The sequence below is a fragment of the Falco naumanni genome, chromosome 14 (genome assembly GCF_017639655.2).
Source record: "Falco naumanni isolate bFalNau1 chromosome 14, bFalNau1.pat, whole genome shotgun sequence".
Classification (NCBI taxonomy): Eukaryota; Metazoa; Chordata; class Aves; order Falconiformes; family Falconidae; genus Falco; species Falco naumanni.
This window is the reverse complement of record NC_054067.1, coordinates 5,051,859-5,079,628: the sequence shown is the minus strand read 5'-3', so window position 1 is coordinate 5,079,628 and position 27,770 is coordinate 5,051,859. Positions and strand designations below refer to the sequence as shown.

The 27,770-nt window shown below is 41.4% G+C and overlaps 2 protein-coding genes across 10 annotated transcripts in view; both read left to right on the top strand.

Moving 5' to 3' along the window:
* Positions 1–15,504, top strand: part of LOC121097605 (phosphatidylinositol-binding clathrin assembly protein-like) — a 33,925-nt gene extending 18,421 nt beyond the window's left edge. For 3 of the 9 annotated variants that reach the window (XM_040614738.1, XM_040614742.1, XM_040614744.1), the window contains exons 9-21: positions 646–731; positions 1,766–1,889; positions 3,771–3,907; positions 4,211–4,314; positions 5,178–5,324; positions 5,788–5,847; positions 5,941–6,051; positions 6,956–7,072; positions 7,192–7,222; positions 7,711–7,831; positions 9,912–9,968; positions 10,301–10,408; positions 10,998–15,504. In XM_040614738.1, the coding sequence (XP_040470672.1) occupies positions 646–731; positions 1,766–1,889; positions 3,771–3,907; positions 4,211–4,314; positions 5,178–5,324; positions 5,788–5,847; positions 5,941–6,051; positions 6,956–7,072; positions 7,192–7,222; positions 7,711–7,831; positions 9,912–9,968; positions 10,301–10,408; positions 10,998–11,012 (1,218 nt within the window). In that variant the 3' untranslated portion in view covers positions 11,013–15,504. Of the gene's footprint in view, positions 1–645; positions 732–1,765; positions 1,890–3,770; positions 3,908–4,210; positions 4,315–5,177; positions 5,325–5,787; positions 5,848–5,940; positions 6,052–6,320; positions 6,921–6,955; positions 7,073–7,191; positions 7,227–7,710; positions 7,832–9,911; positions 9,969–10,300; positions 10,409–10,997 lie in introns of those variants that run through there. The other 6 variants (XM_040614740.1, XM_040614739.1, XM_040614741.1 and 3 more) reach the window with 6 other exon arrangements.
* Positions 15,505–16,271: 767 nt separating this feature from the next.
* On the top strand, positions 16,272–26,693 carry VBP1 (VHL binding protein 1). The gene is made up of 6 exons (XM_040614230.1): positions 16,272–16,404; positions 20,896–21,020; positions 22,085–22,151; positions 22,616–22,714; positions 24,435–24,573; positions 25,485–26,693. The coding sequence occupies exons 1-6, from the start codon at positions 16,312–16,314 to the stop codon at positions 25,553–25,555; spliced, it is 594 nt and encodes a 197-aa protein (XP_040470164.1). The 5' UTR covers positions 16,272–16,311; the 3' UTR covers positions 25,556–26,693.
* The last annotated feature ends 1,077 nt before the right edge of the window (positions 26,694–27,770 follow it).

The window sequence follows — 27,770 nt, the reverse complement described above, 5'->3', positions numbered from 1 at the left end:
TCGGGGGGGAGCATGAGATTCACCAAAAGGCAACTTCATTTGAAGTGATGTTGCTAGTTTCTAATGAGTCAGGCTACCAAAGGCTTTGGAGTAATTGAGTTGGTTTATTGTGTGGTCATGTGTTGAATAGCTACTCACTCTGCAGTAGTGTTGTTGGGATCAGCTGCAATTTGATTGCATTTTTTATCAAACCTAACATCCTGTTGTAGTCAAGTGTTCCTAATGCAAGCCTTTGTAAATTTTTGAAGGGAAAGTGATTGGCTTTTCATTGTTATGGGGGAAAGGGTATCACAAACGCAAAGGCTTCATTTTGGTACTTCTGTAAGTTTAAGGGAGTGCTGCTTAATCATCTGTGATGATTGGATTAATCTTAACATAGCAAATGCTGTTGCCAAAAGCAGGAACGCAGTTTGTGTACACAGAAGCAGACCTACTCTGGGGGAATCCTTACTTTATGGCTCTGGTGCCAATCCTTTTAAAGAACCACAACTGCGTAGACGGAATCAGTGTGCAGGATGGCAGCAAAACCCAAAAGCACAATTATTGGTGTGTGCAGTTTGGTTTTAGTAGGTGAGGAAACTAATCTGTGTACTAAACTATGACGTGTTGTCTAGAAGCGCTGTTTTATAAATACTTTAACTTCAGGCACCCAGCAGCTTGCTTGAAGCACTGGAACAGCATTTGGCTTCTGTGGAGGGAAAGAAAACAAAAGAAGTCTCCGCTGCCAGCAGGTGAGCACCCAATGAATTATAACAATACTTATGCTTAGGATTTGTTACCTTCATACTAAGAATTTTCAGGATTCAGTCATTTGGCATTCTCCTTGAATTTTATTTTCTTCCAAACGTATCTTCCTAGAAGTATAAATGAAGAGTCTAGTGAGTAATAGCTCAGTCAAATCTAGGTATGTCTGCCTGTGTCTCTGACAGACTTTTCTTATTATGCTTTATTAAACCGCTGAGATGAGACTCAGTTCTTTTTAGCTTTTTCTTGGTTGAAGTCCTTTGGCTTATAAGACTTCTAAGGTATTTGGATTTTGAGGCTTTTTCTACACAAGATAGAATGGTATTTATCTTTATTTTTTCAGACTGTGAATTTATCTTAACCTGCTTATGGAAGTTCTTCAGTCCCTTTTCAGGTGCTTTGTGCTAGCAGGAATTATGTTATTCTTTCTGTCAAGTACAGTATCTATATATGAACAGTACTTCTGACTGAAGAGTGAGGTATCTCTTTTGGTGTAGGCATTCTACCACAAAAACTTGATAAATCTTCTTAAATGTATCAGTGTAAGCTACATTCCTGAGTTGTTACCTTGCTCTTCAGATTTTTATTTTATTTGCAAGTACCTGAGGGTTCACTGCCATAGTATTCTGCAAAAAAGTATACTATGTAGACAATAACTTCACTGCTTTGTTTACTGTTATGTGTATAATACATACAAACATGCTTTCTGTCCTCATGCTACTTGAACGGAATAGAATTCCAGTCTAGTTTATATGACCTTGAAGAAAAAAGACAATACGTACGTTCTGCACTTTCCAGTTCATACTTACTGAAGCCTGAAGGAGTAATCCTGTATTGTTACGCCGCTTATTCACCAAACTCATCATTATTGGGGTGTCTGCTTTTCTCTGCCAGAGAGTAGGGGAAGACTGGAGTGAAGAGGGAATGATACACAACTAGATAAGGCCCTTGATGATTGAACTGAGTGATGTATACCTGATGGTTTATCTTAATGAAACTTATTAATTATTACCGTTTTTAGAGCTAGTGCCCTTTCCAGTGCTGTTTCTACACTTGCCAATACAGGAATGTCACTTAGCAGGATGGATGAGAAGGAAAAGCAGCAAGCATTGGAGGAAGAACAAGCTAGACTGCAGGCACTTAAGGTACTATGTTTTACAAGTTTGTATTCAGAGTTTTGGGGTTTTTTTCTTTAACTAGATATAGGTGATAACCAAGATTGGCTTAAAATAGTGTATGGTGCGGGAACTCTCATCTTGAGAGGGCAAGGCATGGTTCTGTGAGATGCACGTGTGATGGCTGCCAGTATTGGGTGACCCTTCTACCTGGAGTGTGATCTGAATAGCACGCAGCTGATACAAATAATTTATTTTCTTCCTTACAAGAGACTTTTATTTATCTCAAGGATTCACAGAATGAGTATACAACAATTCTAGGTTATGTCTCAGCAGCTGAACATACAGCATTGCTATTGTAAGACTGATTATTGGTAGGAGGGAATTATTTTTCCCCATCACGTATAGATTATGGCTTTATTGTGATTTTTCAGTCATGTTGTTGATAACGAGAATGTATGCTATAGTTCTGCCCATGTTTAACTGCTCTTATTTATTAAAATTAATTTGTGATTTAATTTGAAAAACTGTTTGAAATTATATGTATTTAGGTATAATTTATGGACTTTGATTTTCTTTCAAATGTATTATTTAGCATATTCTCTGGATTCCTTAATGCACTTTCCTTTGCTCATTGGTACTTGTTGAGTAGTCCTTGGTAACATCCCTCTCAAGGCCTGAATCCTGGCCTTTCAGGTCCTTTTAACCCCTTTATAACACTGTTTCCTGAGAACATAGTATAAAATCTTGAATGAGGCAAGGTGCTTCTCTTGCTGAAAGCTGAATCTGTGGTTCTGTCATGTCCCAGGCACATGGAAGTGGGGCAGTTGGAAATTTTTCTTGTGTTGCTTTAACATCTCTAGACCCACCAAACCAACGTAGCAACTCTGCTCATGTCATCTGGAGGCCACACTGAGAACCTTAAAACTATTTGGAGTGTGAAAGTAAAGTTTGATGGTAATGCAGAGTTGAGTTTCATCTTTGGGATTATAGAGGTTTATTGGGAAGATTCTCTACTTTCCTGACTTGGTGTAAGGCATATTTTTTAAATCAGTGTGAAGCAGGTATTTTGCTATTAGACTACAGTCTTAGCGTGCCTTGCTGCCTACTGCTGAACTGTTTCACTTACTTTCAGCAAGCGTTGTGATGTTACTTTTTCGGGGGGTTTTGGGTGATGTTGGCTTTTTTTTGTTTTCAGGAGTTGGACCAGATGTCTCCCTCTTTACTGTCCCACTTCTACTGTAGTAGGACTTGTAGCTGCTGTAACTGAATAATTAAATTGGTTGATACAGATTTTCATTTGGGGGGTGGGGAAGCTTACAAGCTCATTCGGTGTTTTACTTGAGGAATGTAAGCAGTGTAAAACGTACACCTGTGCTTTGACCTGTGCTGTATAAATGCAGTGGGCATATCTAGAAGTAACAAAGTATGTAAACCTAAAGTTAACAAGGTAAACTAGACTTTTATTTTGCTAAATAGAAGCAACACCATATGGATATTGTTAGGATGCACATTCTCGGTCTGATTTCTGAACATCTGAATTGAACTATAAAGAGATCATAACAGCAGAGGGAGATGGGTGTTCCTGAACAAAGGTCCATTGACCTTTTCTCTAAGTGACGACCAAGGCAGCCTAGAACATGTAGCTTGACTAGAAGTGTTTTACGTCTAAGCAGTTACAAGTAATTTGAAAAAATAATTACTGAAATCAAGTACCACATTGACTTTAAAAGGTTTTGTTAAAATAAATACTCTTAATTTCAATCATCTTTCTGCTTTCAGGACATTACAGAAGACTGTTTTATTTATTAAGACCATAATTAAAATTTCTTCTTGCAAAAGGGGTTTTCAGGACTGAGGGGTTAATAAATTAATTAAACTAAAATGCAAACTGTGTATCTCATCTTTCAGGAGCAGCGATTAAGAGAGATTTCTGTAGTATCAAATTCCACTTCCACATCAGCATCTCCAAGCACCTTATCAGGAAAGAGTGTGAATACCACTGTAGCTGTTGACTTCTTTGCAGTACCAGCACCCACAACAAATAGGTGAGAGAGACTTTGCTTTCTGAAGCAAGCAGAAATTACTGCATTGGCCTGTAGCTCTGCAATCAACTGCAAAGCACTGGTCCTAGCTACTTCTCAAGGACTTTTCAATAATAACCTTTTGCTGTTGTGTTCGCAGGAATTTTGGTATCGGTCAAGAAGTGCTTAATTACTTGTTTTATTTTGTGCTACTATTATTGATGGGCTGGTAGTGAAAAAGAGGAAGTGAGATTGGTATGAGTGTTCGTATAACACAAGAATACAACGCCTATTATGTATCTTCATGTTTTCTGTTTTCTTATTCAGCATGCCCAACCTTTCTAGTGATCTTTTTGATCTTCAGCCTGCATTTGTTCCAACTGTGCAGAGTACTCCAGCTATATCAACATCAGCAAGCAGTGCTTGGGGAGGTGAGCTGATACAATGTCTAAATGATGGGTGAATTCTTGGAATACAAGAATAAAATACAGAGTCATACTTCACTGAATCTATATCTTAAACCTTAATTACTTTGCATTCAAACACTTCTATCCTTGACAGAATATACAGTAAGTTCTCTGAAAGCTCTGGCAAACTGTTACAGAGAAGTTAGTTTTGTTTAACACATAGCAGTAGTGTCAATATGCAGTAGATGGAATGAAGGAGCTATTCAATAAAGGGGACAGGTAGATGAACTGTAACTAAAAATCAAACTTTAAAAATGCTGGGAAATGTAAACTAAGCAGATGTAACTGAAAATATGCTGGACTAGTGTTTCCATTCCATTAGTAATGTTTAATATCCTTCTCATTTAAAAGGTGTTGGTGACTTCAGAGTTCTTACAACAAAGCTGCTGTTCCCTGGGCACAGCATTCTCTGTACCCTCATCCATCCTTCTAAAGAATAGTCAGGATAGGTGTCAAAGAAATGTCTTAAATGTTGAAATAAGGCCTAAGTGTTGGTATTTTAACAGGTGGAATTGATGCCCTTGTGTGCTATTTAAAAGGTAGATTCTTGAAGCCAAAAATGTAATATTTAACTTTTTTGATTGATAAATGTTCTGTCATTCTCCCCCTCCCATGCGATGGCAATATCAGAATTATTTTCCCTGAATAGAGTGAGCTGTTAGGATTTTTATCGTAACTAAGAATTTGTACCTGTAATGGGCTGCTCACTAGGTGGAATGTTTACAGTTTGACTTTGTCTAGAGATTCTCATATTCAATCATTTCAGACTGCTTTTCTTTTCCATTATTTGTCCTTTGTATTCTTTCCTTCACTTCTGCATCTGAAAGGTCCTTTCTCGTCCTCAAATGGTTGTGTTGGTTCTCCACCTCATCTGGACATCTTTGACATGAAGCCTGTTGAAGAAGCTGTAAAATCTACCACCCCTTTCATCAATTCTACTTTTTCCTCCAAACAAACGGTGGAACTGTTTAGTGGTAAAGCAAACAAACCCCGTGTAATTTCTATGCAGCTGGAGATGATAATGCTAATAAATTGGGCCATGTAATTTTTTTTGTGGTTTGGACCAAACTTCACTTTTTATTAACAAGTGAAGATGGTGCATTAATTCCAGATGTATTAAACTATATGTTTCCTTAAAGTTTTATTCCTACAGTTGAAATAACTCATTGTTTTGTTCAGTTTGTACACCCTAGACATCCTAAGACTTGCAATGCTGCTGGAATTTTTGCTGCTTTCTTTCAAACTGCAGCCTCCTTTCTATTTTGTAGTGGGGAATGCAGGAGTTACTTGAGCTTTTCAAATTTGTTAAATAAATTTTTAAAACTTCCTTTTCTATTACTTAAATTCTAATTTTTTAATGGCAGACTTAATTCTTGGGTCCCTCTTCCTTTTTCTCTTTTTAACTGATCTTATTTTCTTCTCTCTCTTTTTATGAAGATGACTTTAGTGGTCATAAACCTACATATGCTTCTCTGTATCATCCTCTGACTGTTGATGGTAATTTTCTTTTCTTTTAGTAAACATTCTGGTTTCATTGTAATGAGTGATATTGCTCCATGGGTTTAATTGCTCTAAACTTTTTTTCCCCAGGTTTTCCTCTTCATTCAGCTCCTCCAAGTACCACCTCTTCAACAATTAATGTGGACTTTGATGCTGTTTTTGGAGGAAAATCTACAGCACCAGAGTACAGGACTACAAGTGGTAAAAACTACCTTATGACTAATTTACACCCTACAGGCAACAGTTGCTTAACAATTTAGCATAATTGCTATTGCAGTTCAAAATCTAATAATGTAATACATTTGCAAGCTGATTATAGGGCTGATAAGACAACAGGCAATCAACTCAATTGTAGTTATTTATTTTAAAATTAGCTTTGACTAATCTCATATACTGTGTAATAACTGTTTCCTCTCTTTTTGGGGGAATGAACTTTGAACGTGGCCCACGGATACCTCTTAACGGGTAAGCTTACATTAATCTGTTTTCAGTGCGTATGACTTCAGTGCTTTCTCTTGATACATATAGATACATAGAGTTCCCTCTAACTTCATTGAGTGGAGTTGTACTTAGAAAAATGCGAAACTGGTTGCATGTATTTGTTGCTTGAAGAGTAGCTGAGTTATGATCTTTCTCTTGCTTGGTGCTGTTTTGCTATGTGAATGTATTGCTGTATGTCCTTAGGAACGTATAGCAAAGGAACTTTTGTGTACATTCAGGGTGCTAGCAGTATCATGAAATTACTGCTATATTGTGTTACAAGAGCACATGGAAACTATCTTTAACAACCGTTCTTTAGTTTTAGGGGAGATTCATCTTAATTCAAAAATACCATCAGTCACTGCTGAAGTAAAATTAAAGATTGTACTAGATTAATAGCTACAATATAGTATTCCATAAAAAAGAAAGAGGTTAAACTATGCTTCTGTCTGAGCCTTAAACACTTCCAGCATGTTGAACCTTTGCATATAGATACTCAAACTATTTAGTGTTCTATAAAGAAAATACCTCCCTGGCATATGGATGTGTTTTTTCTATTAAATGCAATATAACTGATTTGTCAACAGTTGCTTTTATGTTCTTTGTTTAGTTTTTAACTTTCTAGATGATGTATTGCAACCCACAGTACCACCACAAAATCAAAAAGCCGCTTTAGCCAGCCAGCAAAGTGGAAAAATTTTTGCAAATGACCTTGATTCTTCACTGGCTAATCTAGTGGGAAGTAAGTGTGAAGCTTTAACTATCCCATTTGCTACTGAAAACAAAACAAGCTTCCCCCCCTGCCCCCCCTAAATAAATGAAAAATACTTAGGGATTTTGTCGGTTTCTCCTTCCCCCCAGATCTTGGCTTTGGAGGAACTCCATCCAAAAAGTAAGTGCAAATATCTATTTATAATATTGTCACATGATTATTTGGTAGCCTCTGGCACAGTTTACCAGTACTAACATGGCAAGAGTCTCAACTCTTGAAAGTAATCAAATGCCAAGAACAGCATTGAAACAGTGAGTTTGCGGTCAGTCACCATAACACAGTCAACCTTAACTTTTGAAGTAATTCACTTCAGTTTCGCAATTGCTGTATTTTTATGAAGCACCATAAAAAAAACTTGCAGTTACATAAAACTGTAGTTAATCATCATGCTGTACAGTGCTGTATTGATAGTTTACTTTTAACACAAAACAGAACCCCCAGACTTCATATTTACTGGAACAGATACAGAAGTAGTTACTGAAATCCTGAGTGCTTCTTGCAACCATAGATTTCAGCTGTGTATTAAGGCATGTTTTGATTTTCTGTTATGTTGTTGTTACTCTAGCTGTTGACTCTCTGTGAAAACTAACACCACATTTTCATTTTAGATCAGATATGCAGTGGACCCAGCCCACAGAGAAAAAACTTACTGGTGGAACAAACTGGCAAGCAAAAACAAGCACATCGACCACGTGGAACCCTACTCCCTTACCCACTATTCCACATATGGTAATTTCTGTACTACTTGAATCATGTTTCATTTTCATAAATGCTAATTCCTTGCTTGAAGTAACTTAAGCATTAGCAAAGGCTGTTTGGGACAAGACTTGGGGGCAGGGGGGAATGCGTGTAGGATCACCTCTCAAGCTGGATGAGGTAGGGGTTTTAGTGTGTATTTCCCCTAACTGTAAAATTTGTCCATGAAAGACTTAAATAACCAGCCTTTCACTTGAGACATATCTCATCTCATAAGTTCTTTTTGAATTGAAGCAAATGACCCCAAACCTGAAAATTTGATGTGCATGTTTGAGATCCTCTCACATCCATACACGCACCAGAATGTGTTTCAAGGGCAAAACTGCTGTTCCTTCCAGTTTTCACTCCTTTTTCAGTTTTATCACATGAAACATTGCTGCAGCTCCTGCAAGGCATCCTAATTATTAGGTCAGGCAGCACTTTGGAATTTTGAAAATGCTCAGCAGCAACTTTGTATTTTTAATGCAGTATAAAATACCAAGTGGAAGTTTTATCGTTATTTAAATGAAGAATTTTCATTCCTTGGGCAGATATTTGTAGGCAACTGAGTTTTCCTATGCTTATAGAAGAGATTTTTTTTTTCAAGTATCTTCTATTCATACATATTCATACAAATATGAACCACTTCTGAAATATAGCTGCCTTAGAGAGAAGTAGAATGTTCATGTCGGTTATACGTACAACTAGGGTAATTACCACATTTGCTCTGAATTTTTGGACTGCTGTCTGACTTTATTTTACAATATTAATAGTTTTGCCTGTAATGCCCATTTTCCTCATCTTATGTGAGTATATTCATTCAGAATTACCAAAGTTGAACAGAATATTAAATTCAGTAGTGGACTCGAAACCAAAACTCAAAAATTCTGTATGAGAGGATCTCTCAGTTGTATAGCACTTTTATGTGAGATTTCTGAGACCATAAAATCTATTTATCTCTTCCTGGTGCTCTAGAACATGCTGTTGGTGCTGATGCATTTTTATTTCGGAAAGATAGAGGGCACCTTGGCACACTGATCGCTGTGGATTTGGGTTTTGTGTCTCTATTTCATGTGTTCATGTTTAATACTTTCTGGTCTAAGCCTTTTATGCCAGGTATCTGCTCACTCATTTACTTGGAATTCTGACAAACTATGATGCAAATGACTAGGTCAGTTATGAGTGTCTTTAAAATCAGTGCTCCAGTATTGAAAAGGTCTAACTGTCCTGGCTTGATCTGTGGCATTCAGGGTACTAACCCGCCAGTTCATGTGTAGTCTGCATAGTCTTTCATAGTGAAGTACTCTAATTAGCACTCCATTTTTAATATCGCTAGCATTACTTAACAATGCATGGCCATATGAAGTGCATGCATCACTGTGCCTGTGAACATAACCGGATATAAGTTATTACTGGCATAGGATGCTCCTTTTTTTTTTTCTTATTGTGATATGTTGCAGACATCAGAAGTTAGTATGTGAGCAACATTTACCTGACTAAACATATTTTGCTATTAGTTTCTTAAGCTGAATGGTCACTGGCTTGGGTTTTTTCTATGCCCTTCTCACATGTAGTGGGAGGACAAAGGCGTATTGCATGCCATGCCATCTAAAAGCTTCTCACACCATGTTTATGCAAGCAATATACTCAAATCTGTCTAGATTTGGTAAAATTTCGATTTTTGCTTTAAGTAGTATTATTGATAGATTTCTAGGCAGGGAACCTATCTTAAATTAACAGGCATAGTTGCTGATGTTATTGTCGTTGCACTTTTTTCCTCCCATTCTAATTGTTTTAATAAATTAGTTGAGTATAATTACAGACAGTTATGGTACTGGACTTGAATCCATCCCTTGGTTAGAATTTCCAGTTTGAATACCTCCTTAAATAATTTTCTGTCCTTACTCCTTTTGCTGTGCCAGAATGGAGTACACTATCCTGGATATGTAAGTCCATTTCTTGTAAATACATTGGTTATTTAAAGCATTGAAAAATACATTTGTCATGGCTTTATATATATATTACTAGTATGTCTGAGCTTATCTAAAATACGTGAAAATTTTCTTCATTGAAGGTACCTGCTCCTATCACATACCCATTGACCACACCTCAAGTGCCTGTATATGGAATGGTAAGAAATGTGATTGTCTTATATTCCTGAAAAACCTAGTTGTGTCCTCTAGTGGGTTGCATGGCAGGCACTGTTGTGCTCAAATCACCCTGCAACTTACATGTACTATTTCATAAGGTCAATAGCGTGTGAAATCTGATAGCTTTTTTACACTGCATTGGATGAGATTACTTTAAATTTAATACAGTGAGTTTTTTTTTAAGTTTTAACTTTACTACGTGTGTGTGTCTATATGCTTTTTTTCTACTAACTTAGAATGCAAAAAGTTGTGTCTTCTAGAAGTAGTTTGAATTTTATATATGTGTTTTGTGGGGGTTTTGTTTTTCTAACAGGTACCTCCTCAGGTTGGAGCTGCTCCTTTGATGGCACCTCAGTCAATGATGTATACGCAGCCGGGTTTAAGGCCAACAAATCCTTTTGCACCTGTTTCTGAAACTCAGGTGAACTGTTTTCTTTAATCTTGAGACCATACTGAAACTTTAGTCCTGGTAAAAGCAACCAAATGCTTCCTGAAGGGCTTAGAATATATTTCTGCTTTTGAAAGTGAAGGATTCCTCAGTTAAAGGCAACAGCTTTTGCTGGCAAGGAGGCAAATTCAGATGATGTGAGCATGCATATGTAGGAAGCAAGGAAGAAAGTAAAAATTGAATATTTAGTGGCTAACTTTTTTCTCTGTGTCAATATTAAGAAAATGGGAGTGGTGAAGACACATAGAATTTAAACTTCTTGTGACATTAGCTGGATACTTGGTTTAGTCATACTGACTAGAGCAGTGGTGAAAGCTTTCTGAAGGATCAGCTGGTAAGGCAATAAAAAAGGCATGGACAAGGGATCACTTAAGTTGAAGAAACTGTGTACTCCTGTCATCCAGATATGTTGGTCTTTATGTTCTTCAGGGATGTTTTGGAATGCCAAAGCCAATAGTCTTAACTTGCAAGTAACAAGGCAGTTGAGTAAATTCATAATTCTAAAACACTGAGAAATCATGTGTTATGTAAGTGACATTAATATGTAATCTCTACTTCACAGATACAGTTTATGTAGAGCCGCCAAAGCAGCAAGATGTGAGAACAACCAAATACTGGTAAAAAAAAGAAAAGACTGCATTTCAATCTTCCCATGATGTATTCCTGAGCAGGGCAACTGTTTCTTGCCTGTGTAATACAATACTATTTTGAATTGCAATGCTTTAGAGATTCTTGTTTATAATAGTCACTGCAGTGTGAAGTAATGTTTGTTCACTGATTTTTTTTTTATTTTTTTTTAACTGCTCAGCAGAAAACTGTATTTTGAGGTTGACTCGGAAGGTGCAAGATGGATTATGTATCATCTTCAATAATGAGAAGAGGGGTTACGTGATTGCTCTACAACCTTACTCATCAGTGGATTACCTTAGGAAGTTAACTGAGGATGTCAAAGCTATTTATTTTTTCCATAAATTTTGTGGCTGTTGTAACCAAGACACAAGACAAATGAAGTTGAGCAATAAAATTTTTATGTGCTCTAATAAATACTCTGATAGAGCAATGCTTGCATTATCATAAGGAAAATATTGTGTGAAATCAGACAGCTTTTTCAAATTAGAATAGCTTATAGTAATTTGCAAACTTTATAATGTGAGTTTGAAATGCTGTGAATCAACAAGATATATACATATTATATATATACATATATATATATTAAAAAAAATAAATTGCTCCATTGGTATGTCAGTGTTACATGGCTAGTTTAAAGAGCCAGGCTCTGATACAGGCTGAAAGTCTGTGGTGGAGTAGGGGAAACAAGTGTGTTATGGAACAGCATGTGCAGCTTCCAACAGGTGTCTGTAGCTGCACTTCCATCGAGTATCTTCTCTGCAGTTAGCATTTTTCATAGCTCAAGGAAGAGTAGCTTTGGTAGCCAGTGAGTGGAGGTATCCTTAAGAACAGCAAATGGAAGCAGTTTGAAAATCACGTTGCTAACTGCGAAAGAGGCAAGAGATCCAATTATATTTTTTTTTTAATCCATGAGGTCAAAAGAAGCAAACTTTGCAATAGTGCTGACACTTGTGAACTGGCAACTATACTGAAATTATCCAGCTGTAGAGAATAGCTTGTGCTGCTTTTCTGAAATACAAACCTAGCTGTAAACCATATAAAAGTAATTATTTTTAAATGTGTAAATATGTGCAGACTTTTAGATAATCTTTTCTTTAATGCTGCAGTAATCTTTTTCATCCGTAGTAATGTCAAGGTAAAAATGCTATGTTAAGAAATCCGGACTCCTTTTGAGAGGAAAATCTTTTACATCAGCTAATTTATGAAGTACGCTATTCATGATGGGTCAGATGTATAGAGACTTCTGGCACATCTTTTGTATTTTACAATCTTCCTCCAAATCTGAAATCGGCTTTGAAAATGCCTTATCTTGTATTTTTCAGTGTCTGATAAAACCTGATAGCATTAAAAAACAACTACAAATAATAAATGGAATTGGGAGCAACCTTTCTTCCAGAAGTTTTGTGGCAGAACACAGTGAAAAGCTCTCCTGTAAAATGACTTTAATGATAATATTAAAGCTGAGTTTTCAAAAAATGAATAGTTTTCTATTGTTAAAATAAACAGACCTCCAGAGTAGCATGTCTTTTATCTTCTGGAGAGTCTGTAAGTGCAGAAATATCTCTGACTCTCACTGTAAATGCAAATAGGCCTGAGAATCTTGTCAAACTGTCCTGTAGAGAATTTCTAAAATACAGCGTCTTCTTCACAGTGGGAACAAGCCTTTTCTTTTTCTAAACGCTTAATTCTGCCCAAAGAGTGCAAAAGTAGTATTTCTTAACCCAATGGAAATATTTTTGCCAAGTGAAATGGCTCAAAAGAAACAAAATTAAAAATCCACCTCCCAACCTTTGGATTCTGTAACCACTAACTTCCTGGGAAATGTAACCTTGTAGAAATCTAAAACTCTTTGAGTTTCTGAATGTGTATTGATTTTGATTTTTTTAAAAAAAGAATTTGGACCAGTATATAGCAATGTGATGTTCAAGTCTGAATTACAAAGGGCTTCAAGCTTTAATCCACCTTTATTGGGTTGAACAATTGTACAATTTTAAGCCAATGAGTTCTTCAGTGCCTATAGTTACCCTCCACGTGATGAGGGAATAGATGCCATTTAGAATGGGTCATTGTGTTGAGGGGACTGTTTGTTTTGGAAATAGTGAATTCCATTGATTTATTCAGCATTGAAAAGTCTTGAGTTCAAATTAGACCAGTACCTGTAGTAATAAATGTCTGGGCACTAATGACAGAGCTGAGGGCGCTACAAGCAGGCAGTTTCTGGCACTGTAAGCTGTTAGGTCTCTTTCTCATACTGAGTTGTATTAAGTAATAATCCATTATTTTAATAAAATATGCAAATAAATGCCTGGCAAACAGTATATATTTGTTAAACTTTATTGCAGAGCATTCTGAATATCTGGAATGTACTTCGCTCAGAAATGGATTTAGTACTAGGTATAGTTTGCACTACTTCTGATTTGCTCTGGGTTTTTTAATGCTGCTTTGGTATGCTTTCTTGTAGCAAAGCTGTCTGATACCAATTCATTTAGTATTAAAAAAGGAGAAACAGCCACAAAGTACATCCTAAAAACTTTATAAGCTACCTTCTTTTTAGTCTCGTTCAGAATGTTTGGTACATTGAAACACAGCTTTCAGATGGATCCTTATGAAGAAAAAATAACTGATTTACATGCTTCTTGCTGCACAAAAGGGCACAGGGCTCCTTTTTGCCAGTCCCTTCCTTGTGCACATGTTGGAATGCATAAAATGGCAGAGTGCTGTCTTTTAAATAATGTAGTTCATAGATAAGTTTAAAAAAAACAACCAACAACAACTTGGGATGCCGTCAGAGCTTTTATTTGCTCAGAAAACAAGTTCTCCAGAAAACCACTTTGAAGACAAAGGTTGTTGCTGAGGCTAACTGTAGTAGCTCACAAGAGCTGCGAATAGTAGTTGTGATGAGTAAAACACTGAAGAGAGATGTATATAAATGTGACTTTCCCTTTTGTTTCCTTCCAACTGGTTTGATCAGAATCTGTTCTGAATACTTCAGAAAGCAGATAACTAAGATGTCACTCCATGCTTGTCCGAACAAGGAGGAAGACTTTAAAGTATGCTGTGCGCTTGGCATTGTTGTACTCTAGCGGGTCACTCGAGCCTAACTGTTGGGACTTGATGCTGCTACAGGGAGGCTGTCTTTCATGGGATATAGACCATAAGATAACTTCTGGGGGGATTTGGAAAGGCTGATTGTGTTAGGCCTGTTGGACTTGAAAGTGTACCTCTTTTTAAATAACTGGGGTTTTCTAATGTTCTCTAGGTATAGTTTGACTTCACCTCCAAGAAGTTACTGATTTTTTTATTATTATTTTTTTTAATTTTGGACACGTACTGGAGAAATCTCAGTTCTGTGCACATAGTGGTGGGATACTTGTAGGTAAACAAATAACAAATGGACTTCTGTTTATAAAACAAAACCAAACCACACACACACACAAAAAAAACCCGATTAAAAACCCTTCTGACTACAAGACTGAATACAGGGTGTATCCCCATCTGGGTTTTTTGATGTGTGGCAGGGAGTGCGGGGTTACAATTAGAATAGTATGCACTGTGGATCGGTGCTTGTGCTTAATTTGTACATAAAAAGGAAAACTTTGTTTTGAGTAGTTTGTATTGTAAGGACAACATCTAAAGGCACTGTGTATCAGTCATTTATTTCCATTTAAAAGATTATATTTTTGAGCAATGGAAACTACGTTATCATTTATACATTACTGATAGCTAGGAATATAGAAAACCTGTTGCTATTACTCTGAAGATGTATCTGACTTGTCATTAATCTATATAAATCACTGCATCGCTACTTTTATGCAGATTCTCATGATCGTTTATTTAAAGAGATTGTAGTAGCTGGTACAGTTACAGCAGGAATTGTAACATCAAATCTTTCAGTAGATCTCAAACATGTATCCTTGTGATCGAGTTGAATACTTTACCAAATGTTTGGCTGGAATGTCATCTCGGAGCAATGACAAAATAGGTGCTGGAACAGATTTCCCTCACCCCCAGCCCCACTTTACATTATTTATTTAATAGGTCTCGTTTTGTATGTTATGTTTTTCCCCATAACAGGTTTGTGCCTTTTATTGGATATTTATTTAAAAGGAGCTACTATAATTTAGGTTGTTCAGGCATTTTTTCAGATGTATTCTTGTACAGCTCTTCCTTTATGTGAGTTCCTTCATTTTATAAGAATACAGAATGTGCAGAAAATATACTAGCCACAAACTGGAAAAAAATTTTTGAGGGTTTATGTTCTGTGAATTTAAAAAAAAAAAAAAAAAAAAGCCTAAGCACAAGACTGGCTGTGTCGGTATTTTAATTGCGGAACTTCACAATTTGTTAATACACAAACTGTTTGTTTTTTAAAAAATGCTCATATCCAATTATTTGATGAAACAAGTTTTGGAAAAAAAAATAAACTTTGGCACATGCAAGGTGTGCGCGTGTCTGTGCTCGTTCTTTAGGCGGTGCTCGGGCTTAGGGCTCCGTGTGATGCTCACGGCAACGGCTGCGGGGCTGCCGAAGCAGTTACTCCGCTCCCTTGGGATTTAGGCGGGGGTGCGCCTGGTTTCGGTGATCGGTGGGGCTCGGTAGACCGGCTCCCCGGGCCCGGTGGGGGGCGCGGAGGCTGCCGCAGCGCCGCCCGTGGCCGTGTAAGCCCTCCGCATCAAGGAGCGGCGGCGCGGAACGTTCTCCCCGCGGAGCCTTTACTCCCGGTAGCTGCGGCTCCACCGCCCCGACGGGGCCGCCTCGGCCACCGCCTTTCGAACAGCTGCTTTTGGGTGTCGTGGCGGTGGTAGGTCGGGTGCCAGCGTGGGGGCAGCACCGTGGCCGCCCTTTCTCCCGCGGGACCTGCACCCCCCGGGGCGGCGCCGGGGACACGGCGCGTACAGCCCGGGCAGACGCTGCCGCTCAGCCTCCGCAGCGGCGCACCGTACAGAACGTACGGAGTAACGAGGCGGCGGCGGCGGGCTCGGCTTGTTCCACCCGAGCGGTGCCGGGCGCGGGGACAGCAGGCGCAGGCACTCGCGTGCCATGGGGCGCAGCCGCGCCTCGCCGCAGGCAGCGGGCACCGCCTCGTGCCGGCCACCGCCCCGCCTACCGCCCTCATTCCCGCCTGCGCCTCGGCGCGTCACTCAAAGCCCGACAGCCAATGGGTGGGGCCGCCCTCGGCGCTGGCGTGATGACGTACCGCTGCGGCGTCCCGGCGAAGGCCGCGCGCGCACCATCGGTTCCCCAAGATGGCGGCGGCCACCAGCGGCGAGACGGGGTGCGGCGAGGCGGCGGCGGGCGAGAAGCGCGGCCCCCTCGGCATCCCCGAGGCGGTCTTCGTGGTGAGCGGCGGCTCCGCGCCCCGGCGGCGGGTTGGCGGGGGGAGGGGGGAGATGGGGGCCGCGTTTCGGCGGCCGGGCCCGGCCCCTGTGAGGCGGTACCTGCGGCGGGGCCGCGGCCTGGCGAGCGGGCGGCGCCTGAGGGAGCGCGGCCGGCGGGGCAGCCACTCACGGCCCGTCCCGCTGCGGGGCCAAGTGGGAGCTGCCAGCCCGGGCCGCCCCGCCGCTCCCCCCAGCTGCCTCGCGGGCCCGGTCCGCTCTGCCGCGCTCCCCTCCGAACCGGGCGAGCGCCTCAGCGCCGGGGGCGGGCGGTGCCTCGGCCCTGAGGGATTCCATGGGGTGGATCCGCTTTGTATAGAGTCTGCCTTGGCGTTATTAAGGATTAAGGCACTTTACAGTGAGCTCAAATCCCCCTTTGAAGCGTTACCGTGCTATTTCCCTGGCCAGCTCGCACACCGACGAGGAGCGTGTGGCGAGTGAGCCCCCGTCACCCTGCCGAGCCACGGCTCCTCCCGGTGCCTGCCTGCATCACCTCGGGCCGAGCCACGGCTCCTCCCGGTGCCTGCCTGCATCACCTCGGGCCGAGCCACGGCTCCTCCCGGTGCCTGCCTGCATCACCTCGGGCCGAGCCACGGCTCCTCCCGGTGCCTGCCAGCATCACCTCGGGCAGCGCTGTCCCGTGCTCCTGGCGCCCTTCCCTGCGCCTTCCCCGCGTAGGCTTGTTCTTGACTGCTGAGCGGCATCGCTCTTCGGAAGCCACCGCGGTGTCCAGCCGGGTTTCCTGACTCCTCAAAAACCAACAGATGTGTGCCCTTTGGGAAACAGGCAGAACGTCTTTATCTGACTTTAAAAAGGTCATTTACCAGGCATCTAATAATTCTGTTGACTGGTTGAAAAGAAGAATTCATCGACTTACAGAATGACATGATGTTGAAATTATCTGTTGTTCGCTTTCTGCTATAAGCTAGCTTGCCTTGATTGCTACTTTATGTTGTTTGATCAATATGTATCGATCCAACTGGCTATACCTGCCTGCCTCGGTGTCATCTTGAGACAGCAGATATCTGCCCTGAATGCTCTTTATTGTACTGCTTTATTACTGGGATTTTCTTGGACTTTGAAGATCTGTATTTCTCAGATCTGTCTTGTTATCTTTACCAGAGCTACTTGGACCGATTAGGTGTGGTTGCTTTTATAGAAATAAATGGATTTGACTTGCATTTTGGTATGTCTAGGTGTAGTGCAGTGCTTGTATTACCTGTGTCTTACTAGGGCATAGGTCCTGAACAAAGGGGTACAGCACGCTTGTTTTCAGTGCATCCAGGTCCTGCTTTTCTTTATATTCTCTAACAGTTATTGTGGTCTGGCAAATCTTATTGGGATTAAAGCTGTTGCTACTGGCAGCTACCTTCTTTCCATCTCCTTATGGGAGACTAATGTAGATGCAAGCAAAAGGAAAGGGCCGTGACTTCAGCTGCCCTGCAAGACCTCATGATCGTCATGACAGAGGAGAACCTGTGGTCTGTGCTGACTCCACAGTGGAGGTGACCACCCTGGCAGGGAGCAGGAGATACCCTCACAGTGTTTGTTGAGGCTGGTTATTTGTCACATCCCTCATTTTCATGCCAGTAGCTGTCAATGCAGTTCATGTTCAGTTCCACCTTGTTCCCTTCTGACACTTGTGTCTGAAGTATCTCATACGCTGTACTGTGCGACCTGGGCGAGTTCTGTTCTCGTTCTGTGCCTCTGTTCAGTTCTTCGTAATCTGGTGTCTGGATCTAAACCCCATTGCTAAAACCCTAGCTCTCGGTTTTGAGGTGCTCTAATCAAATACAGATGTCTCTTCATAAGAGATCCTTGATGGTGGATCTTGGAGTACTTGGATGTAGATGTTAAAATAGACCTCTTTTATTCAAAATCAGCATATGCTGATTTTAATGGTATTCTGCTCCATAAAGTGAAATTACTAGTGTCTGGAGAGTTGTTTTCACTACAGGTATTTTCTTCAGAAAATAGGTCTCTGTTTCAAAAACATTGTGTACTGTCATGATGATAAAGACTTGCTGATCACTTGTTTGAGACACCACACTCCCCACCTCCTCCCCATGCTACGTGGGGCAGTCTTTCAGTGAATCTTATTTTCAAAGATGTTTTCTTTGAGTGTCTTGATTCAGTAGAGGCTTTTCAAACACTTTATGGCAGGTACCTTTTCTTAGGCATTGCTCTGTAGCTTCTTGTACCTCTCCAGATTGCAAGTGACGTTAAGCACTAACTCAGGCTTTTACTGGAGTTTAAAACCCACTCCAAATAATACTTCCAACTCTGTTTTCTTTTGAGCCATTGTCCACATGTTTCCAGATAAAATGCCTTCCTTATTCTGCCTTCCTTGGCATGTGTGGGAGTGGGAGAACAGGGAATGCAAATCTGTCCCTTTTGTCTTGTTCTCTGCATGTGCCCATAGGTGATGATAGCTCTCCGCAGAAGCAGAGTGAGTGGCTGCAGCTCTTTTTTTGGGTCATCACTCAGAAGATAAACATCAGGCCACATGAAAATGTGCTATTCTGCTGTATTTCAGGGCTTCTACAGAGTGTTCCTCTGGCTTTGCTTGAAGTTTGCAGACTGTGTTACCTTTACGGTATGCAACAATGGTGTTTTGCCAGTGAATTTTCTTCCTGAAAAGATAAAGATGAGTTTGGGCAGGTCCTTGCAGAGCCCATAAGGTCATTCTGCAGGTGGGGTGTGGTGTGACACACCATGAAGCATGGGTCCTAATGGCATTGACACCCAGCTCTGCTTCGGAGCTGTTCGGTTCGAGCTGAGAACAGTGACCGTGTCCCAGCCTTGCAGTTGGGTAAGGCAAGCCAAAAGCCCACCCAGCGGGGCTTGGAAGTTGCGGTTGGAAAACCTGGGTGGTAAATCTGAGCCTACCTGGGGCACTATGTAGTGGTAGGAGATCACCAGTATACAGAGGGCCTGGCTTCACTTCTCAGCATCTTTGTTTCAGGAGGGGCTTGGGTTCTGTCTTGTCTCTCTGTACAAGCAGACGTTATCTGAGGAAGAGGTGGGGTGCTGGGCAGTGCGTGGGGTGAGTTGTTGCCCACCTGCTTTTTCTTTCTGTCTTGGGTGATTTACGTGAGCAGAACGGCTTCCACAAGAGGGAGTTTCATTTCAGAACATCCTCAGGCCTCGCTTCTACAACAATTGCCCGAATCTAATCCTTGGGTTTTTTGCTTAGAGCTTCTCCAGGGGCTTCATCAGGAGGCAGGAATGCTGCTCATTCTGTTGTTGGGGAGGTAGCTTAAGGCATTCCTCAGGCTAGTTAGTCTGATGTGTTCTCGAGTTCTGTTGTACCACCTAGGTCTTGCTGCCTGCTGAAGTCTGTTGTCGAGTCCGTATTTCTGCTGCAGACTTCCTTAATGATAAGGAAGGTGGGTGACTTCTTACCAGGTTCAGTGATTTCATGTTAAGTTTCTTTAGCCAAGGGAACTTAGGAGTCGTAATGAGGGGAACCAGCTGTATGTCTGACGTTACTTTAGTAACGTATCAGAGTCTTTTTCTGACGTGAAGCTACTGGAACGGAAACGCCTGGTTGAAAAGGAGAGGCTGAAGAGGCCTATAGTAGACTTCCATCAGATTTTACAGAGCTATATAGACAAATAAGGACAGAATTACCGCAGCGGACAAGTGTGGCCCTTTTTGAATTATGCGTAGGTAAATGCTGTCAAGGACAGAACCCTGTGGTTGATCTCTGGCCCCATGTGCCTTTCAGGAGGCTGAGAACATTGCCCCCAGGCAGATGAACTGCTTCCTGGGAGTTTGCCAGAGGCACTTGCGGAGGTCAGCATCCTTGCCTGCTCAGGCCTGTCTTCTCCAGCTACTTTTCCAGTCGATGGTGGGACTGGCTGGAATTGTTTTCTAGAGGTTTCTTTGGCTTCCTGCTGACTCTAGAAGGAGCTTTGGAAGAGAAGCTGTTTACTACTGTAAAGCCTGCCTGAGCAGACACTGCCGTTTCCCCCCCTCCCTTTGCCTCTTTCTCTGCTACACCATGCTTGATCAGGCCATGATTCTTTTCCTTCATCACTCTTATGTGAAATAGTTTGCAACGTGGTTAGCCACAGGGAAGCATTATCCCTGCTTTACAGGTAGGGAAGCAAGGTTTAGCCATGGTCTGAGGAAATCCATCCCCGTTTGGTGTTACTTGACAATGGCCAGGGCTGAAAGTGCCACTAACAAGGTGCTAGCAGATATGGTTATGAAATAATCCTTGCACCTATTCTGTAGTTTCCTACCCAAAAAAGGGGGGAGGGGGAAGTGAAAAGGTGGCTAAGTAAGAAAGGAAACAAAACAATTTTGTGCTTCACTACAGAAAAAACAAAGTTTGTTTCATGTAGAAACCCCTCTAGACTTAGCAGCTGCAGTGGGATGATAGCATGTCTGTATCTAGGATTTGTGTAAAACTCTTCTAACACTGAGGGTTTCTTTCTCCCCTTAAAGGAAGATGTAGATTCTTTTATGAAACAGCCTGGAAATGAGACAGCAGATGTAGTTCTTAAGAAGTTGGATGAGCAGTATCAGAAGTATAAATTTTTGGAACTTAATCTTGCTCAAAAGAAAAGGAGGTAAGTCATAATTTTTGCAGAATTGGGAAATGTTTAGCACAGTTCTATTTTTTTAAAAATCTAAGTCTAGTGGTTTTTTTCATATCCCAAGAAGTAAAAAGTGGACATTAGGAGACCTAGTATTTGCGGTGCTTTCAGGAAAGCCCAGGGGTTTTTTTTCTTTCCTCTTCCTGAGAATTACATGCAAAAGGATTTACAATATTGCTGAATTGGTCCTTAGCCTTTAAAGGCCAAAACCTACTGCGATAGTCTCTTAATTTTGTTAGCCTAGTATAAATACTTTTTTTGTCAAAGATTACTGTATCAAGCCTGTAACTTTGGGTTTAGTAATCTCATCTGTCTTCAGTGGCTTCAGTCCTGATGTGAAGCTAGGCAAGAAGCAAAATTTTCAAAGCTTCAAGTAATGTTTTATTTAGATTAAACTTCTTTCATGGACAAATAGTCCTCACAGTTTCTGTCTGGAGGCCGCTTTGGCAGCCGCTGCTGTCTGAGCCTGCTGGCTGCAGGGGAGGGTGGCCTGGAAGGGCCTGGGGACCTCAGCGTCCTCGCTATGGGAGGGCCTGGGGACCCCAGCGTCTGTGCTAGGCTGTCAAGGAGAAAGGGGTGCCCTGAACTCTGGAGAGAGCTTGTGTTTTAACAGTTCAAGTCTCGTAGTGCTAAACTGTTGGTCAGAATAGTTTGTGGACCTCAGAAGAAACACACTTGTTTTGTTTGACCTGCAGTGGTTTTTATCTGTATTTCTACTGAGGTTTCCCTCTCCTCCAGGGAGATCAGAAATAGGCAAAAATAGACCGTTTTAGCAAACAGCTGTCTGTTACTGTGAGTATGTGTTTGTTCCAGTTTGAAAGCTGTGTGTATTGCTGTGCTTCAGAAACCCAGTGAGCCACAGAATGGGAAGAGGCAGGTGAAGCCGTATCTTTCAAATCTGCATTTGTAAGCCTGGAAAGATGTTAAGCATTTCAAGTTTTAAAATGGAGGTTGGATTGTATAATAAAACTGATCACTTGTTTAGGAAACTTTGTGTCTCTGTAAAATAATAAATTATGACTGTTGTTAATTCACAGGCTAAAAAGTCAGATTCCTGAAATTAAACAGACATTAGAAATTTTAAAACACATGCAGAAGAAAAAGGTAAACTATTTTGAATATCTAATGAGTATAAGAAAAGCTAACTACCTTTCCACCCTAACAGAACACATTGCAAGAAATGTTTTGGAGAGCACACTTAATATGCCTTTATAAATAACAGAATTGTTTTTAAAGGTATGTAGTACTTTTTGAAAGCTAGTTCAAAAAACATTAATGTTTGGAATGCAAACTTCACTTTTAATAGTGTGTAGATTGCAGCTAAGCTTTGACCTCACCTCTATTCTTTATGGAGATTTCTGTATTGTATATATATCTATATCTTTTTAAAATGTGTTATTCTTGGAGCTCTAACTTTAATGTTGAAGTAAAATTACATAGAGTTCCATAAAGTTAATAAGGTATTGATGGCAAAAAGCAGAAAAGTGTGCTCTTTACTGTAAGTTTTGTGTCTTTGACAGAAGTTTCCAGTGAAAATAGCAATTTTAAGTTTTATCATTTGTCTTAAGGATTCCACAAATCCAATGGAAACCAGATTTTTATTGGCAGATAATCTCTACTGCAAAGCTTCAGTTCCTCCTACAGATAAAGTTTGTTTGTGGTTGGGGGTAAGTAAAATGGAACTTTCTCTGAAACTGTTTAAATAACTTTAAAAAGGCTTATAAAAGGCAGTGTTCGTTGCTGTCTCATCTGTACTTGTGGCTATGGGCATAACTCTGTTCATGTGTGCATAGCAGAGCCCTGCCCTGTCAGCAGGGCAAATCTAGCGAGACAATTTCAATGCGCTGGTGAAGGCTTCACGTTCAGTTGGTGCCTGAACAGTAAGACTTCAGGAAACTGTGATTTTGCTGGATTGTTCTTTCCAAAAGCATTTTCATGAATGTTTTCTTTATCACTTCTATCACTCTGTCATTCAAATTACCATCCAGCGTTGCCTGGGATAGGAGTGTGCCCAGCAAAATAACTTAGTTTGGCAAGTAGCTTCCCATCTTCTCTGTTATTTGTATTTAGCATCTTGCTTTCCCTTTTCATGCACTTTTTTAGGGAAAGATGGGATTTCTGTTACTCACAGGTACCTGCCAGCATTTAGAGTGGAATTTGTGCTAGACTGGTGGGATCTGAGCTCAAAACATAGATCTCGAAGTCCTTAAGCAGTATTAGGTTGAGATACTTTGTATTCAGAAGCTTCCTTATATGTGGAGATCACCTGCTAATGTTTATTGTGAGACTTCTAAATCCGGGATGTTCCCAGATCCCTGGGTTGGCTGCCAAACAAAACCGCTTGGCTAGGACAGAAACATTGTTGACACGTGCAGCATCCGAACTCACTGGGCAGCGACTCCCAACCTCTCCCACTTCTTTCCTATCCTAAAAAGATTTGTCCGATACCTGTGGCTTGTAGGAGACTGTCTTCAGAATTCACAACCGGTGACTTTCATGGAGCATCCCAGGTTTATTTTGTAACACAGAAAGTTCATCCTATTGCTGGTTTATACAGAAAAGCTATAATGAAATGCCATGAGCGGTTTATTGTATGTAGGTGTTCTTGGCCTTCTGCCTTTATCCTCCTTGTTGCTTACAGTCTGCATGTGGGGCTGTGCATATTATGATTATTGGGGAAACTATGTCTTCTAGCTATTTTAAAAGAAGAATGGCTTCTCTCTCTTGCAGCTCTGTTTAGTGCTCCTGGGAGCGTGTCTAGTTAGTGGTATGCGGCTGTGGCTCTGCTCACTGCACAGTTCTTGAGTGGGACAGAGCTTCATTGGGGCATCTTCACTCGATACTGCTCTTTTTATCTCTTCATGTGGTAGCTTCTTACTGAAATAAAGAGTTGTAGATTAAAAAACCACCATGATATAGGGTAGGGCTTTTGTAAAACTTCTTGTTAATGACCAATGCCATTAGGCTGTGTGCCAGTGTTCCACACAGAGATCCTAAGGTTAATCTTGAACACAATAAAAATTGTTTCTAGAGTTGTGTGGCACTTGAAAGGTGCTGCTAAGAAACGTGAAGTTTCTCGCTTTTCCAATATGTTGGAGATACTGATACCTGACAGGCTAAATGCAGTACACGGGGAGAGAAATCCCATGTTGCTTAGCTATAGGAAGAGAGCTTAAGTCACTAGGGGGGTTTATTACTCGGTTACTGAGGTGGTGGGGGCCTCAGGTGGATGCTGATGTTGCTTGTCTTCAGTCTCGTTGTCTTGGCCTGTCAGGACAGCCTTTTGTTAATGTGATAAGTTATAAACAACAGCCCGAAATGAGCCTGCTACGGCTTATTCCTTACAATGCAAGAGTAAAAGTGTTTATCGATCTTTCTTTTTCTTAGGCCAATGTGATGCTTGAATACGATATTGATGAAGCTCAGGCTCTGTTAGAGAAGAATTTGTCAACAGCCACAAGAAACCTTGATCTTCTAGAGGAAGACCTGGATTTTCTTAGAGATCAGTTCACCACTACAGAAGTCAGTATCCTTTTTTTTTTAATCTGTGGGTGAAGGGGTGTGTACCAAAGCTAACATACAGCTAATAACCCATTTCCTGAGTTGCGTTTATCTGAGGCTAGCTGCCCTTAAAATTCTGTAGCACTCCAGGAACCTGCCCTTTCCCAGCAGCAGAAGGGGATACTGTGTTTCCAGTGCGGAGCTTAGGGTTGGTGTTAGATGTCACAAAGCTTGTGTTTGTCACTGGCTCCCCCAAAACCAGCTGTGGTGGTTGCACACCCGGACTGGGAGCGAGTTGGAAGTGTGGATGGGTGCTGTGGATTGATCGCCAGGGGACCATTTCAAAGCAAAGGGGACTCTTCCTTCCCCTCTAAAGTGTATGAATATTGTTCTTCAGGCTATTGCTGATCACACCCGATTGAGCCACTGTTGCGGTGTTCTGCAGGCAACCCAAGGTGCTGCAGCAAGCCTGGCGCTAGCTGAGGCGTTGCTCAACTTGGGGGGGTTATTATTTCTTTGTACTATCACGAACCACCTCCAGGGGTGTGGGATTTTCTTTTACACTTGCTACTTAAAAACTATTTTAATGATGAGCGTAGCCGTCAACTGAGGCATTAAGCTTAGTAAATGAAAGCACAACTACCTGTTTGTTCAGGTTGATGCTTAAGCTGCCGTAGTGCTGTGGGAAGTTACGGATGCCCGAAATAGGCAAATACACCTGATAGGGGCAGGTTGACTGAAACCAGAAAAGAATGGCTGTGAGTGAAACTGAGTGTGTGTCTCTGTTATATCCTTTTGGAGGTTTTATAGTAAATGGTATTACTGGTAAAGTGATTGAAGTGTGGCCAACTGTATACCCTGCTTTTTCCCTTTCTTTTTTTTTTTTCTTCCCCTTTGCTGAATGCATTAATTATTTCCTTAATTACACACCCTCAGATATGGCTAGAGTTTATAATTGGGATGTAAAGAGAAGAAACAAGCAAGACCCTTCAAAAAACAAAGCATAGTTTTGCCAATTTTAAATGTGGTTTCAATTTCCAAATATTTTTTATTTAAACACCCCCAAAGTTCATTCTTAAGGGACTGAGTTACTTTAAGCATTTCAGTTGATGGTAAAATATATAAAAACTAATGGTGAGCACCATTTTATTTATTTGTAAACTCAAAATTTGGTTTCGTGCATGCTTCATGAAATGAATTATTTGAAAAGGCACCACACAGTCCAGCAAAGGCCATTAGTATTTTGATCAGGCCAGTCTGTCATAAGTAAGTTTCTACCCGAGCACTTGTCTGAAAAGTCGAGAGGGGCATGTATGAAATGGAGTCTGACATTTTAGCGGGTTAAGGTAACGCAGGGGTTTCCTTTTGCATCTCTGCGTACAGCAGATGAAGTCAGAAGTCGATTTGGGCTGGGAAGACATGCAGCTGTAACGTTCTAGGAAACAGAAAATACAGTGAAGTCTTGGATTTTGTTTCAGTCAGTTAATTGGCAGCACCAATCTGCAAGCATTCCTGGATATCCACTTCGGATAAACTTGTTTTTAATAATTATTGGTTAGTTAACTGCCTGTTACTGAACTCTCAGCACTTTACATACAAGAGTTTGTGACTTGTCTTCAGAGAAGCGCGGTAAATGGAGTAAACAGCACAAGCCTGGGTCAAGACCACAGGCGATCTCGCCCTGTTCTTTTTCATACATGTGCACACGTTGCTTATTTTTGCAAATGCATTGATCAAGGACCCCAAAATGCTGATAGCCTGTAATCATGAACCCCCCTATTTATGATCCCTCAGACAAGAAGTCCAGTTCAAAAAATGTCTTAATGCTCTCAGTCTCCCAGGTGGTGAAACCTGTATTAGGTGAGGATGGCTTACTGAAGCATGACTTCTGGTGTTTACAGTTGGAATATTTTTTTGGTTCTTACCAAGCCTTGCAAGATTGTTGCCTTTTACCTCTGCAGTCTCTTTCCAAAATGAAATGCTCAGTGGTGATGTCAGTGGCTAATATTCACATTCTGTGACTGAGAATACAGGTTTCGCTGCGAAATAGATGCAAATGTTAACTGTTCAATCTTCATGTAAGAAACAATATACCTGTAAATTTTTTGTACTTTTATTTCATGATATTAAAATAGTAAAACTAAACAGTTGTGGCAAACAGCTGTTTTTGTGCATCTTTCTTGGTGGGAGAAAGTCATGAATCTGATGTTGATCTCTTGTTTCCCTCCTTTAACTGGGGGCAGGGGGGTGAAAAAATTCAGTTGAAGCAGCAAAGTGACAAGTGTAGCTGCCAAATACGGGCTTGATTGAGATGGGCAGCGTGAGTCAGCACATCCCAGCTTGTGAATACGAGCAACGGCTGTGACGGCACTGTGGCTGTAAAAGAGGGCGAGCTGCAGGAATGGGTGTAAGCCAGGTGAATCCTTAACTGCTGCTCACAGGTAAGTACCTGGGCTCGGCTCGGGCAATGCCGTTTGTTCCAGTGCTTTGGCTGCAGCAGGGAAGCGTTTACATCTCAAGCGTTACGTGACTGAACAGGTACCTGCCCGCTGCCACGTGGGGCTGAGCGTGGGGCTGCTCAGGCTGCAGGCTGCTTCTCTCCCTCTTGTTTTAAGAGCATCAGCAATGATGGGAAAGGCAGCTGCAAACGCGTCCTGATTTCTCTTGCAATTTTCTCTTCAATTTGGATTAATGAGATCCCAACAGGCTAAAGCGTGCTCCCCCTCCCCCTGGCTGGTCCTAGGGCGGCAGGCGCCTGCCTTTGTTGCGCACAATGAAATGACGAGTTAAGCATTTCTGCACCGGCAAAACAAGTGCTGCGTGCAGCTGCCAGCGACCCGATGGGGGTGCGACTGCGACAGGGGTGGCAGCACTAGAGCTGGAAGAGCTCAGCAGGTTTCAAAGGTAGCTGGCTGAGGGGAAGGGGGGTGGGAGGTGGCTGTGGCCATCCTAAAGCTCGTCGGGGGTGGGGGGGTGGTACAAAGTAGATTAAAAAACCCAAAGCTCATAGACAAGAAAAACTTTTCTGTGACTGACCCCGCGTTGCTCTGTCCTTTGTTGTGAAGTGGGTCTGCAGAAGCTGCTGTAGCCACTGTGACACCAGTCCTGCCTGCTGCTGCCAAAGTCCACCCGGCAGGACCAAGGCTGGATTTGGCCGCTGCTGCAGGGAGCTGGGGTTTTGTTTTGGGCTTTTTTGTTTCATTTTAGAAGGACCAGTGCTTC

Bases quoted from the DNA above. Each gene is read 5' to 3' on its own strand.
- VBP1 (XM_040614230.1), top strand. From the start codon at position 16,312: ATGGCGGCGGCCACCAGCGGCGAGACGGGGTGCGGCGAGGCGGCGGCG. The intron at 21,021-22,084 runs GTAAGTCATAAT...GTTAATTCACAG, and splicing joins CTTGCTCAAAAGAAAAGGAG to GCTAAAAAGTCAGATTCCTG. The intron at 24,574-25,484 runs GTATCCTTTTTT...ACACACCCTCAG, and splicing joins GTTCACCACTACAGAAGTCA to ATATGGCTAGAGTTTATAAT.